At 43.1% G+C, this 15,000-nt stretch overlaps 1 protein-coding gene across 1 annotated transcript in view; it reads left to right on the forward strand.

The window, feature by feature from the left end:
* The window catches only part of unc13c (unc-13 homolog C (C. elegans)), a 94,436-nt gene that overhangs the window by 38,657 nt on the left and 40,779 nt on the right, over positions 1-15,000 (forward strand). The window contains exons 17-20 of the mRNA XM_030794108.1: positions 1,057-1,146; positions 3,399-3,527; positions 10,720-10,853; positions 12,858-12,943. Of these exons, the coding sequence (XP_030649968.1) occupies positions 1,057-1,146; positions 3,399-3,527; positions 10,720-10,853; positions 12,858-12,943 (439 nt within the window). The remainder of the gene's footprint in view (positions 1-1,056; positions 1,147-3,398; positions 3,528-10,719; positions 10,854-12,857; positions 12,944-15,000) is intronic.

Raw genomic sequence — 15,000 nt, forward strand, 5'->3', positions numbered from 1 at the left:
GAAAAAAGGCGTCAAAGGCGGCGTTCCCCTTCATTTTTGAAGAACGAATGTAGAGCTCTCTATTTATATACATTTATATTTATTATGTTGTTTATTTTATAGAACTGCCTTGGAGTGAAGTACATTTTTCGTTAAGATCGTCAGTAGAATGGCCCCTCTCAAAACTACTGGGAAGCTCTTTGTTTCCCGAAAAATTGTTTTGTTCCATTTGTTGTTCTGCAGCAGTCAGTCTGGAACTTTAGGAAACACTCCTGAATGGGAAGGACTTGGCCTTTTACATGTGGCTTGTTACAAGGACCCTTCACATGAATGACTTAATATACTATACACATAGACTATATAAAGGTTTAGGCTAAGAAATAGCTTTACAACAAGCAATGATCCCTTTAAGAGGAAAAAATGACCTTTTTATCTTTCATATAAGATGACATTAATCTTTCATTACATTTATCTTTCATATATCTTTCACATTTTGTTAGCTCTAAAGAGGTCTCACAGAGGGTAGTCTTTGATGAATTATTCTCATAATTATTCTCATACTGTTCATTGTATCAGGTCCATACATTCATTGTTAATGCATAGATGTACCTGACTGAAAGATGACTGTCCATTATTATTAGTGGAATATATTTAGACCAACGAGGCCTGACATATTTCAGAGAACTGGCTACTATTCTAGAGCCATCTGCTGCACCTTGTCTCACCCTAGACCAATCAGAATCAAGAGTTTTGATTTATGCAAATGAAATTGTTCAGCTGGCACACAAAGATCTGCTAGACAAATACTGCAAGTAAAATGACAGAATACCAGGAGAATAATACCTTTTTTTTTTCTTATTATTAATTTGCTCTTGTAGATGAACAACAAGTCTGACCAACCAATAGAATTATTTATGGTTGAAGGCTTTTTTTCCCCTGTTTTCTGTAATAATGAAAGAGAGAGAGAGGGAGGGTGAGAGAGAGGGAGGGAGAGTGAGAGAGAGAGAGTGAGAGAGAGAGAGAGAGAGAGAAATGATTACTAAAGCGCAAGCATCCTTGTCATTCTGTGATTACTAGGATAACTTCCCTGCCGGTAACCCTGAGAGACTCCTGGACCTGAAATCCACAGTGGACCTGCTAACCAGCATCACCTTCTTCAGAATGAAGGTATGGATCCATAGGTTCCCCTGGCAGAAGGCCGCGCTCGGCGACCCCCCCTAAGAACCACTGTCTTCAGCTGCTCTCCACGGCTCATAGATTCAGTGCATTTATCTCCTCCCCTCGTTGATTGAGGTCAATGTTGTCCACCCTTGTCGTCTGGTGAATGTGACAAGAGCCCAGAAAAAAGGATGTGACACTGTGTAGTAGTTCGACGGCGTGGGTAGGGAGCAGCTTAGAGCCGAGGACGGATCAAAAAGTCTCTTTACTGAACAGAACAGCCTAGCTCTTATACAATACCCTTATAACGTTTATTGTTCTGTTAATGTATGACGGCAAAAATGAAAAAAAAAAATCCCAGGGAATAAATTCAATGGATTGATTGTTTATGATACTGCACAGCTGAGACACCACACCTGTAAATTTGCTGAACATTCTACGACAGTCACAGGAGATAAAACAGCAACAGCAACAACAACAACAAAAGAAAACAGTAAAACACCAGTGGGTGTTTTTATTTTCTCCGAAAATAATATATGAATATACTCTTTCCAAAACTTTTTTTCTTTGCTTCCCTTCGAAAAATTACCTTTCAAACTTTCAATTATTGTGTTTCACTGTTCTAATCGGTAATCTGATACATCTAAAGTGATTTGTAAAGAAATTTAAAGATGTCGTGAATTGCACGTGTAAGCAATACTTAGCCCCTGCTGAAACGAGATGGTATTCTTACCATTCCTTTCAGTACCAAAAAAAAAAAAAAAAGTTATGTGTGGCATCTGCATTTAACTCAATTTATTTCAGAAATAGTCTTGCATACACTTTCATTAGACTGCAATGGGAAAAAACGTCTCCTGTGCTGGAACGCAGTGTTTTCTCTCATGTCTCCCTGCATGCCTAGAGAGCCCCAATGTGCCCAGAATGACAGCCGCGCTTACAACAAATGTAATTATACATCACACACAAAATCTATGAGTGTGTGTGTGTTTCGGTGCGTCTCATTACGACAAAAATTCTCTGTCACTGTGTTCTCATAGCTGTTGGACTGGCAAGCTGGTCTTTCAGATTTTGTGGTTTTCTTGCTTTTTGAAAAGATGGAACTTAAAAAAAAAAAAAAAAAGGGGAGGGGGTCACTGATTACCACCATGTCGTTTAGAGATGAAAGCAGTCTTTTTCGCAATTGGCATAGATTTGAACGTACTGTTTGCAGTGGCTTATTTCGATCAGTGCCGGTCATAAAAATGTCCTCCTCCCATTCAATAAGAAGAATAAACTCTGATTGATTTTTTCAGCCCACTGTTAACTTTCATTTACTTACATCCATGCAGAAAGAACCACATGTCCTGTGAGAAATGTCTTTTTCTATGGGCACTGAAAAATAAAGCCATCGATTTCTCTCTTCTTCTTTTTTTTTTTTTTTGTAATGCTCTACACTGAGCTAATTGCCTGGGGTAGATTTTAGTGTGTGTGTGTGTGTGTGTGTGTGAATAAGCAAATCTCAGGGTATGGTATCACGGGACAGCCACACAGAGCGGAGCGTTCATATTTGTTAAAAAAAGAAAAGAAAAGAAAAAGAAAGAAAAAAAAAAGAGAAACAAAAGAGCTGTCACGCACTCGCCCTTTTTCTTAGATAAACATACTCATTGCTTAACGCTGTCGTTGTGACTTTTACCGCTACCCCGCTCTCACAAGGCTCTTGTTTATTTATTTACATGTCTATATAAACCCCGGCCGCTTTAATGACTGACGGGACGCACTGTACGTAAGCAAAAGCAGCGAAGCATTGGTTGAAACGCTAGGCTAACGTTCCTCCTCCAGTGAGAACGCTGCGAGGCAGGGGAAGGAAGAAAGAAAAACTCAAACTGTCACACTGCATTATGGGCCCTCGTAGCGTTGCCACACCACCGAGGACGCGCCTGCGTGTGTGCATGCGAGCGCGCGCGTGTGTGTATGTGTGTGTGTGTGTGTGTGTCTTTCCCACAGCACCAGCAAAAGAAATGACCAAGCTTCTGTATGAGTTAGCCATGTGACTCAGACGCCAGCGCGGGAAAATACGTGCAGGCTACATTCACGCGGACGGAGTGACGAGGAGAGATAATGAGTTTATTCGTTGGTCACAAAGACCTAATTAAGCCAACACAAATAGCTCAAACACAGGAGAATTTCAAGATTGTTAAACAAACAGCGATAGCTATAAAACTGTATGTATATTGAGTGGAGTTGCTTAACCTCTAAAGCCATGTTTGGTGGACTGTTTTCAGGTGCAGGAACTACAGAGTCCGCCCAGGGCCAGCACAGTGGTTAAGGACTGCGTGAGAGCCTGCCTGGACTCCACTTACAAATATATTTTCGACAACTGCCATGAACTTTACAACCAAATGCTTGACCAGGTAAGGAAAGAAATAAAAACTGCCATGTTAGGTTTTAACTCTAGTTTTGTTTGTCTGAGGGTTTTATTCTTTTTTGTCTTCTTCCGGGGGGGGGGGGGTGTTTGTTGAGACCTATTTTTAAATCCAATGGTGTGGAGTGGTGAGGCTGCAAACCTGGTGTGTTTCCCATTTAATCAGTATTTTGACACAAGGCCAGTGAACCAAGACGGCGCGTTGATCAACATGCCATTCTGATTTCATTGTATCAATCAGACGTGACATGGAGATTTGTTACGGTCAATCTGTAAAGTGCACACACAGGCCCGAGGATTCACAGCTCGCTGGGCACAACATGATCTAGTGGCTTGACCCTCGCAAACACAAGCCATATCGTCTGTCTTCTCCAAACACCACGGTCTGTTTTATGTACGTTCATAACATGTGACATCATCTTCCGTTACACGCGTTGCTATAAAATTTAGTCTTCGCCTCTCAGGAGCTACCGTAGCTCAACGTTTGAACGTCTTCACTGCACGAGTAGCAAAAATGAGTAGCATCCCACTTTTTCCTCAATAAACGTTGCTGATTTTGATTCGAAGACCGTCCTCCCTGTTGGGATGTGTTGTTTTTGTGCAGTGTTTTCAACCAAATGTATATGCACGAGCGGATTGTCGGCTCAATGTCAAAGAGAGGCTAATCTTTAAACTTGCAACTGGCGCGGGGGGATCAAACGCGTTCAACTTTGACGCGAATGCGTTTGAAAACTAAAGGAGACAGTCGGAAGTGTCTTGAACGTGAACACTTTGAAAAATTGCTTCAACAGTTTTGACAAGGTTGTCAAATATTCTGAGCTTCGACTGTTATAAAATGAAACAGGCTTTATTTTGTGTTCTTTCCCTCTCCGTCCTTAGTGCCTAATGAAAATGGGTTCGTTCGCTCACATGTCCAATCACATCAATCCAATTATATCGAATGTTTTCGCACAAATTTCTGAACAGTTCATTTTTCATCCATGTTTTCTCCGTACCAGAGCTGTTCGTGCAAACAATTAATCCACGACGACAGTGTAAATGTCTTCGGAAGCATAAATATAGAGGGACATTTATTGATTTTATTTATAAGCATGTCTTGAGTGGTGAGGGAACTGTAAGGGACTGAAGGGACTGGGATCCGTCCAGGCTGCCCAATCCGTTCTGCACATGCGCATGTAGGTTTAATTGACTTTTGCGCACGCACGCGCATGTGCAGAATAGATCAGGCAGCCGTGACGGATCGGGCATTTACAGGGACATGATCATAGAAAATAAATAAACAGATAAAAATGACAGTGTACTTATTGAGTCGGCAATGCTTATCATCGTTAAAGGTTGAAATACGCTTAACCAAAGACATTAATCATCAGCCGTCAAACGATATTGATTTTTTTTAAATGAATTTATGTATTTCCTGGCTTTTTAGTTCTTCATTGTTGAATCTAGAGTTAAAACTGTCTAAATCCGAACGGTATCGTCTAAAACAAAGGCGGTGTGTGTGCTTGTGTGTGTGTTTCTGTGTGTATGCACGTGAGTGTGTGTGTGTGTGTGTGTGTGTGTGTGTGTGTGTGTGTGTGTGTGCGCGTGTGTATGTGTGTGCATGCATGCTGTAACTGTGATGAGACCTAGTGTCAGCAGAGAGAGAGAGAGAGCAGAGAGAGAGAGAGAGCATAGAGATGCTCTACTCTCAATGCCCATGACTAGCGTGAGCAATCATACTGAGCAACCTACTCACAGTAGTTCCCTCTGGGTAATCCTGTGTGTGTGTGTGTGTGTGTCCTGTTAGTGTCCTATTGACCAAGCAGTGACAATGTATTGTGCAATAGTATTGCTCATTCCCCACGATATGAAGGCATAAATCATATTGAACAATAAGCTCCATGTAGGATCCTCTCTAACCCACTTTACATACACGCATGTAGGATTAAGCAGTTATGCTCCCAAGCTGCACCCTCAGTACTGGACATAACGTTAATTAACACCATTCCCCTGCCGGTCGCACGTGTGTGGACCGACTATTCAGATAGGACTTCAGCTATAAATACAATGGACCTTAACGCCACTTAGTTAATACACATCACAAGCCTCCCTCAGATTGGGAAGTTGACTAATAACCTTTGTTCAACTTCCTTTGTTCAATCAGCCGGAGGGGCTGTTAACAATTACCCGGCTTCAAAGATAGACGCGCCGCATAATTACATCCAGAGCTAAAGTAGTTAAAAAATAGCAAGCCACTCAATCAACGTTCAGGCCGCTGTCAGGGAGAAAAACGGATCGCTACTGTAAAGCAATCATTCCTCAAAGCCAAAATTTATCTCTAACCTAGTGAACGCTGTTACCTCACCGCCTGCCAGTGCTGTAAACGTGATCGTGTTTAGTTTGGGGCGGGGGGGGGGGGGGGGGGGGGGGGCAAATTCACTGAGCTGTATCAGAAAAGAGATACTACCGGAAGCTTGTGGGGAGGGGGGGAGAAAAAAAAACGTGGCTTTCTTGACTTGCGTATCTACTTCGACGTGCGCCCGGATCCCGTCTTTTAAAGCAGAAATATCAGCAGCCCACATCCACAGGCGTGTTGCGTAACAGTGCGAGAAAGCACTCAAGATTCTGTTTGGGAGGGGGGGACGGGAGAGGCTTAAACGAGCAGCCAAATCCCGTTAGTGAAGGGGGCAGATTTGAAAAGGAGGGAGTGAGTTAGGGAGGAAGAGAGGAGAGTGAGTGAGTGAGTGAGTGAGAGGGAGGGAGGGAGGGAGGGGAGGGGAGGGGAGGGGGAGAGTGTTCCTTCAGATCTAGTGCAGTGCTCATCTTGGTGGAAGAATGTCAGCTGTGCTGGATGAAGCCGTGATGCCCACAGCTCCACGCACCACTTGGGAAATTTCCCAGCCTTTTCCCGGTTAAGGACTCCATGTGCTGACTTGGCATGCCTGGATTTTGGAAAAGAGACACCTAAGATATAAGGAAAAAAAAAAAAAACCTATATTATCGCAGTGTAATGAGAGGGGGAAAAAAAACGCACACACATATGGGGACGAAAGGCAGAGATAGTAACACGGATGAGTCCATTTTTCAGTTTACAGAGGGGGAGCTCAGAAAGCTCTACCAATGGCTCACTGCACACTCTTAAGATTACAAATGTGGCATGGAAAAACAGACATTTGATAACAGCGCGTCATTACCATCCGAGGCAGTTTTCCATATTTTTATCTGTGTGTGTGTGTGTGTGTGTGTGTGTGTGCACTGATGTGAAAGAGAGTTACAGATGGTAAATGTGTGAGTGTGCATGTGTGTATGTGTGTTTGTATGTGTGTGCGTGCGTGCGTGCGTGCATGTGTGTGTGTGCGTGCATGTGTGTGTGTGTGTGCGTGCATGCGTGTGTGTGTGTGTGCATGTGCACGTGCACGTGTGTGTGTTTGTATGTGTGTGTGTGTGCGTGCGTGCATGTGTGTGTGTGTGTGGTTTCAAATCCCCATCAGCTTACAAACACCCTAGAGTCATGATGAGCTGGAACTTAAGAGCATTTGCAGATCATGTGTTCTCAGGTTCCTTTTCCTTTTTGCCCAGAAAAACACGAAAGCATCAGTCGACCTGGCAAAAGCCATGTGGGTTGCCGTTGGTTACTGTTGTTGATTACTGTTTTGTGTTTTAATGACAATCATGGCAAAATGCTTTGTCGAAAAATCCTATTTTTCATACTTAAGTTGCTATTTTAAAAAAAAAAAATTGTGTGTGTGTGTGTGGGGAGGGGGCTGAGACAAGTGATTAACACTTCTCTATGCTACAGGCGGTGAGCTTGTACGCCCATATATGGTAATATATTGTGACCAATCAGATATTGTCAGAGCCCTGAGGTCTGCATTGGTGAAGCAGTACAGAATCAGTGTAGCCTAAAACTGGAGACAGCACCTTTGGCAATAAATCCTAGCTGCAGTTCATTAACCTCTTCAATGCAATTCTGTAAGAATGCCAAAGATGTCAGACATTCTTCTCACACATTTGATGTAGCATATTCATGTCTATAAAAGGGAGGACACTTTAGGAAAGCAGTCTGGTTTTCATTCTTGCACTGCTTACTGAATGCAGAGCACTCAACCTTCGATGTCCTAGAGACACACACACACACACAATATTTTGCATTGCAGATCAGCTTTCTACGATGACACTGGTAGTGTTATTATAGCAGGTAGTATCTGTGCTGGTACTGTATTTTAATGCAGCATTTTCACTAGATGGCAACTCAAAAAAAAAAAAAAAAAGTGTGTACAACTGCTTCTCCTCCACATCCTCGGAAGGTCATGAAAGCATGAAAGGCCCTAGCAGTAATTACAAGTTTTGTCGGTGTGAAAGAAATGCAGCAGGAGAGAGAGAGAGAGAGAGTGTGTGTGTGTGTGTGTTGCATCATTGTTCTGATTAGCCACTGGAGATGACCTCTCTCCTGCACCTTGGAGATGACAGACAGATGCTGACTCTGGCCCCCATCTGCTCGCTGTTGCCGTAGAGATGGAGTAGGTTACACCACGGACAAGTCTCATTGTGACATCAGCAAAAGGCGGCCTCTCTGCGTGACCAGCCATATTTAGCCCATACAGTGACTAATTGTGTTTGCCACCTCTCCAGTCCAAGCAAGCATACTGTTAGATGACAGCAAAAAATTTTTACCGTTCAGTTAGTGGGGAAAAAAAAAAAAACATATGCCACTTACTCTGCGATGCATCTTTTTTGGATTTAACCGTTGTCCCCTAATAAGGTTCTCTGTACGGATCTCTGTCCATTTATTTCCAACACACACAGAGATTTTACTCCTGTGTCTCTTGGTCTCTTTGGGACACGCTGCAGAGCCAGAACACCTTTTCAAGCAAGAGTCTCACTAAAACAGGACCACTCAAACCTGGTCTTCATGGCCTGAAGTCTCACTGCTTTCCATCCATATAATCAGAGACCAGAACGGGTCTGTACGTTCAGCTCTGGCACAGTTGCCTCTGGAACGGTACGGGCACATTCCCCAGTCAGTCAAAAACACATATCTGTGGACAGAAACAAAATCCAGCAGGATTTATGGGTCTGAGGATTTGAGGGTCTGAGTTGTGCACCCCTGGATTAGAGGGCCAGAAACGTGGTTGCCTTGGAGAGATGTGGCATCGTTAGCTCTAGTATCTTGCATTCAGTTATTGGACGAGCTGGTAAACGGAGTTCGAGCACTTCTCAGGAGAAGATGAGTTTACCCTTTCACCCTCTTATGACAAACAAATCAATAAACATCTCTCTCTCTCTCTCTCTCTCTCTCTGTTGGAAACTGCATGCCCCCTTCCCTAAAAATCAGTCATAACGCAGCTGCTACACTGAAGGTTGTTAAATAATTGAGCACGTATTATTCAATACCCCATGGCAACACACTTCATTTTGGAGCGAGATTTTTCTCTTAATCAAAAACTACATTACATTCAACCAAGAGAACGCATGCACAATTGAATAGGAGTTTCCATAGTCTCTGCAGTGGGCGTGTTGACAGATAACATTGCTCTAAATTAAACGCGTTTACTCGGCAGACACACGAACATATTTGAGACATTGTTTCTCGAGGGGGGGGGGGGGGTTTATAAATCTTCACCAGCGTGGACAGCTGCAGTAAGTCAGGAGAGATGCGAGGTGTCCGTGTGTAACGCAAGGATGCCGTGCTGTCCCAGCACACACTGCGGCTTCACAGACAAATCAGAAAAGCTATTAAGATAAACCAGAGGAAATATCGCCACCAGAAGAGCTGCGTCCTTTACCGCGCCCTGGCCCCACCCCCACCCCCCACCGTCTCACACGGGCTTACTGGTCAAATTAACAGCACCTTCAAATCATCTAATGACTGAGGCTATTAACTGAACGCCCACCGATTGAGGATTATCACAGAGAAATGTGAATCTTCTTAGATTAAAAAAAAAGAAGGAGTAAAGAAAAAAAGTTCTTTACTTTTTTTAGTTATTACACAAGAACACAATAACATAAGTTACACAGTGCAGGACTGGAGACTGGGCCCTTCCTACCTCCTGTAGGAGCTATTGTGACAACTGCTCCCTCCTCTGCGTCTCACTGGGTGATTATAGCTGTGAGCAGGCAGGTAGACACCTTCTCTCCTGTGACATCCAAAACACTGAACTGAGAAAGAGAGAGAGAGAGACAGGCCAGAGCAAGGAGTGTGTCAGCTCCTATGAATGCTCCTGTAATTCAAACGCTGTGAGCAGGGTGCATTGGCTTGGTGTACTGACTGCTGGTTGTTGTGGGTGGGTGCCTCTTGTCTCCTCAGAGTAATGCCACAGGCTACTTACGCACCTGGCCCGCTGGCTTATTATGTCAGAGACGGCTACTCAACAAAGCTACGGCTACACTGCTCAACTAAGAGGTTTTTTTTTGTTGTTGTTTTTTTTCAGAGAGTCTTGCATTGCTGTCTCTTTCATCCAGACAGAGACAGATTTTATGACCTGTCTCAGTAATAACCTACTATTATAATTTCCTCGTATTCTGTCTTTGGATAGACTGTCTTCCCCTTACGACATTTGTAATAACCGACTCTGTAGCTCTGCCCTCTGGCATCAAAGCCTGCGTGTTTCTGTGGTCAAAAGGAGCCAGTCAAGACAGACTGACTCTTGTTAAGAGGTGTTTTTTTTTCTTCTTCTTCTTCTTTGAGGATTAGTTTGTTTAATCCCGATGATCGTGTTTTGCGTTTTTATATACATTTACATTTGAGCTGATGATTAAAGGTTTGGCCTTAACGTGAGCAGAGAGACGTTTGGCTCTGGGAGTCAGGGTTCGTTCAGTGTGCTGTAAGTGGATTGGTGGGCAGAGCCAAACTGACTTAAAACCTGAATTATTGATTATGTAGTTAAAGAGCTTTTAGGAGAAGAAGCATTTCACCCCGTCTTACGTATTTGCATACCGCGGATTCGAGTGTCCTTTAATGGTCAGCGAGAGGATCTGTGTGTTTTTGTTTCTGACTCTGTAACTGACTCTGTAACTACTTTGCCTTGACGCTCTTAAGGGCACAGGATGGACATGCAGACGGCTCTTAAAAGTCAACCCATTGTCTTTTGCTCGGTTTAAATTATTCAGTTTAACCAAGACCTGAGCACACAGGGTGTTCCTCTTCATCGCTCTTCATCCTCACTCACTCTCACTCTCTCTCTCTTTCCCCCAACCTCCAGGCAAAGAAACAGGATCTCCCGCGGGAGGAACAAGGACCTTCCATTAAGAATCTGGATTTCTGGCCCAAGCTTATCACCCTCATGGTGTCTGTGATTGACGAGGACCGTACAGCATACACCCCTGTGCTTAATCAGTATGTATCACGTTCATAGCAATAGCAACTAACATATAAAACACCTTAAGCAGCGTTTGTCTGTTATTGCTAGATTTTTGGTACTTAATGCCCATATTTCTAATATATATTGTTTAAGCTATTTAATCTAGATTTTTCTTTTTATCGTGTAGCATTAGAGAGACAAGTGATGCACACAAACAGGAAGTGGCTTCTCTGGGCGTGGCAGCGTTGGAAGGGGGGGGCAGATTTAAGTGGTCAGAGAGGAATTGAATTATTTAGCTGAAGGATGGAAGAGGGGAGGGGGAAGGGGGGGGGGGGTCTTTTTCTGTCTTCCAGACGCTGAGATACGGCTGTTAAATTAGAGAGAAATTCCAAAAGAGCCATCGGGAATACGGCTTTATCATCAAACCACAGTCATGATGCTTGTTATAAAATTGTCTTTTTTTTTCTTTCTTTTTTTTAACCACAAAATGAGACCAGTGAGAAAAGAAACCTCACCAGTAGCTTGCATTAGCTTAGCTTGTACAGTGTTGTGATACTAGGTTCAATTTAAGAGCTATACAGTATACAGTATTCTTTCATAATGATATGTCAGTTATGTTCTTGAATGTCCATATCAAAAGCAATCAAATCTCCCCACACAAAACTGTCTGTTATGGTCGTTATAATGGTTATCTAGTTCAGCAAAGAATACTTTTTACCTTGCTGTTCATGAAAGTTTAATGTTAGGTGTTAATATTGTGCACATCAACATATTGCAAGTTTTTTTTTTGTTTCTTTTTTTTTTTGTTAATTTAGTATATGGATATTATGTCACTCACATACCATGTTTGTTTTCCTGGGCTGGATATTTACATCAGAAAGTTTATACAAGCCAAGTGAAGTCATATTTACCCACGAGAGTATTTAGTCTGGTCCATTTACAATCACTGATTTATCAATGAAGAAAAATTCAGATTTTTCCACTGGAAATTCCTCCATTTTTTTAATCCAGGGATAAGACTTAATAGAAGGAGACCACATTTCTCGACAATTTTATGAATTTTCTTGTCAGTCGTAGTGGAATAGCACACAACTCATATGGGAAAGAAAGAGCCTAAACATTCATAAATATATTTTCAAGTACCAAAAAAAACAAAAAAACAACTCAGCATATAAATGTCATGATTGCGGACAGGAAAAGGGACTGGGAATTCTCGGAGTGTGTTCCCAACCACTTTGTGAGCATGTGTTAGATTGCGGTTGGATGGAGTCAAGGCTCTCCTCATGGGGTTTTGCCAACCAAATGGGTTTTGACCGAGAGACAGAGAGAGAGAGGAATAGGCCACACTGGGGGAAATGGTAATGTGACAGGAGACTGTTCGGGCCAATGATTAATATTGGCTGACTGGAGAAACTCATGCTGTACAGTCATTGATCTATGATTAGGACGCAGAACAAATTCGCCCATAAAAGGGGTGGAATTGCTCAAAAGCATACACACATCACCAAGGTTTGTGTATTTCTCCCCCCTGTTTTGTTGGGGTCCCTCCCCCGTTATCGAAAAAGCAATTACAGTTCGTCTAAATTGAATTGTGTCCCGTCTAAATTGGTTCGAGGGTTGATGACATGTCTCATGCTGAGAAATCCGATCAGCTCACTTAATTGGAAAGCAGTGCCGTTGCCATAGAGACGAAGTCTCGTGACGTGTTGAGTCTTACACAGAGGTGGAGCAGGGTGTCGGGGTCTTAATACGAATCCTTTAAAAGGTGCGGTGACGTTGTCATCACGTGATCCATTTACATCACTCTGAAACCTTAGATAATTGCAGTATTGGCTTTGTGCTCTGAGATCGAATGGAATCCATACAAATGCAATCGAAAAAATAAGCAGTGTTCTTTCCGCCATGAAAATCGCTTTTCCTCCCTCTAACTAAAATGAAAAGCGCGTTTTTAACGTGAAGCGGACGATAGAGGCAAAGAATAGAGTGGTCAGATGAATACTGATGACTTTTATTTGCATTTTGTGTTAATTGAATTTCAGGTTTCCACAGGAGCTGAATATGGGCAAGGTGAGCGCTGAGATAATGTGGAATCTCTTCGCTATGGATATGAAATACGCCATGGAAGGTCAGTGACACTGCAGTGACGGGCATGTGTGTGTGTGTGTGTGTGTGTGTGTGTACAATCCCAGTTCCAGATACTTAGCATACACAGCAAAAAAGGCACTACACTATGTTTTAGTTTGAGTCTGCACCAGTAACCACTTTAATTAACCGATTCTCTGAGTGATCCGATCGGGTCTGTTTGAATTAGAGAACAATAAATTTTCTCTATCGACTTCCTCCAAAAGAAGAGAACATGTTTTTTTTCTTTTCCTTCAATCAAAGAGAAGCACAAGGAATGCTCTTATTGAGTCAAAGCAAAAGAGGAATTGAATGACGATACAGAGTAGTGAAATGCTCGCCTCCTGGAAACACCCATTTTTCATGGCTTTGCCAAGAATTCGTCCACAGTGCTTTTCAGCACTTTTAAATGTCTCCACTGTAAAAGAGGCAACTCTGATATCTGCACAGGACCAAAATCCAGGACGGCTGCACACAGTGCTGTTGAATGTGCAGTAGGACAGGTTGAATCTCTGCATCTAAGCCCTGCTGAAAAAGCCTGAGGGGAAAAAAAAAAAACGCGATTTTGCGGAAGATGCATCTTTTTAATCTTGGAGTTTGGAGTTTTATGTGTTTTTGTTTATTGTAGCTCATTTGATAATGTTTTCAGAGACCTGAGAGGCAGAGAGTGAGAGAAAGCTGAAAGTTCATCTCGTCTCTTGAGGATTAGCATTCATAGTTAGCATTAAATTCAGAGCCTGGTTCACCTGACAGTAAAGGCTATTCCCTCTGTAACACACTCCCGCCCACACACACACACACACACACACACACACACACGGTGGATAAAAATAGGCTCTAACTGTGTGTCCATTTCTGGGTGTAAGAGACCAGATCCATCTCCCTGGTCGTGCTGAAACAAAATGTCATCCTTAATCCTGTGGTGATTTTGCATGGAGTTGGGGACAGGAGATGTTTGATTCCTGGCTGCCACTCTCTCGCCCAGCCACGATGGTAACAGCCCACAATAAACAGACCTACTGTAATTTATTCCAATCTCTGTTCCACACAGCTGCCCTTTCACAGCCCTGGTAATCTGGGGTGGGGTGGGGTGGGGAGGGGTTGGGGGAGTTGCCATGGAAACCAGGTTGCAAGGTATAACGACAATCCGTACACTTCACACACTGATACGAAGACACACCAGCACACACACACACACACACACGCACATTGACAGTCACAGTCACATATGTTCCCTACAGTGTGGAATACAGGGGAATGAGGTGGCTCATTCTCAGGGTGGAGAAAGACTGAGGTCTTCCTGTGCCACACAAGACAGAAGACACGTTACACTCCCTCAGCTCCGCCCTGTGCCAACACCATATTCCCCATAAACCATAGCACCATCTGCCTGGAAGGGTGGATCCTGTCCCCGCGTTTGCCTGATGTCAGGCCGGCCTCTCATCATGGGAGCTAACACTTCGCTCTGCCCAGGAGAGGGGGAGAGCTCAGAGTCCCTGCAGCGTTTAGGATAATGAAATCAGGAATAAAGTTTGGAGCGTTTAGGTCTCTGCTGTGTCTAAATCAGGACGAGGGAAATCCTTTTCCCTAGCCATCAACTACGTTTATTTTATCCCCTGGCACTGAACCAAAGCCAGCAGTGTGCTGTTTGTGACCCTGAGAGCCAATGACAGAGAGAGAGAGAGAGAGAGAACCTCATGTCTCAACCAATCAGGTCAGCATCACATTCGCTTGCAGTGTCACACTGCGAGAGCTAAATCACATTTGTAAATATTCGATTATTTAAAAAAAAAAAAAAAAATCGTGTGCTACGTTGAGGCTTAACCTTGTGCATGTGCTTCTGTCTTTCAGGGCTTGAATTTATTTATTTGGTGTCCTTTTTTAATCTTTAGCAGATAAATGACATATTGAGATTATAAGTGAGAGATTATGTTGACATGTTGACACTGATGCGAGAGAGTACACCACGGTTTTTGAAGCAGGCTATACACACTTCCCCTCTAGCCTCTAGTGCAGAAACAACATCAGTAGCCATCTGTTTTTGATCCTAAATTATTTCTG

Source organism: Chanos chanos, chromosome 2 (assembly GCF_902362185.1).
Source record: "Chanos chanos chromosome 2, fChaCha1.1, whole genome shotgun sequence".
Taxonomy (NCBI): domain Eukaryota; kingdom Metazoa; phylum Chordata; class Actinopteri; order Gonorynchiformes; family Chanidae; genus Chanos; species Chanos chanos.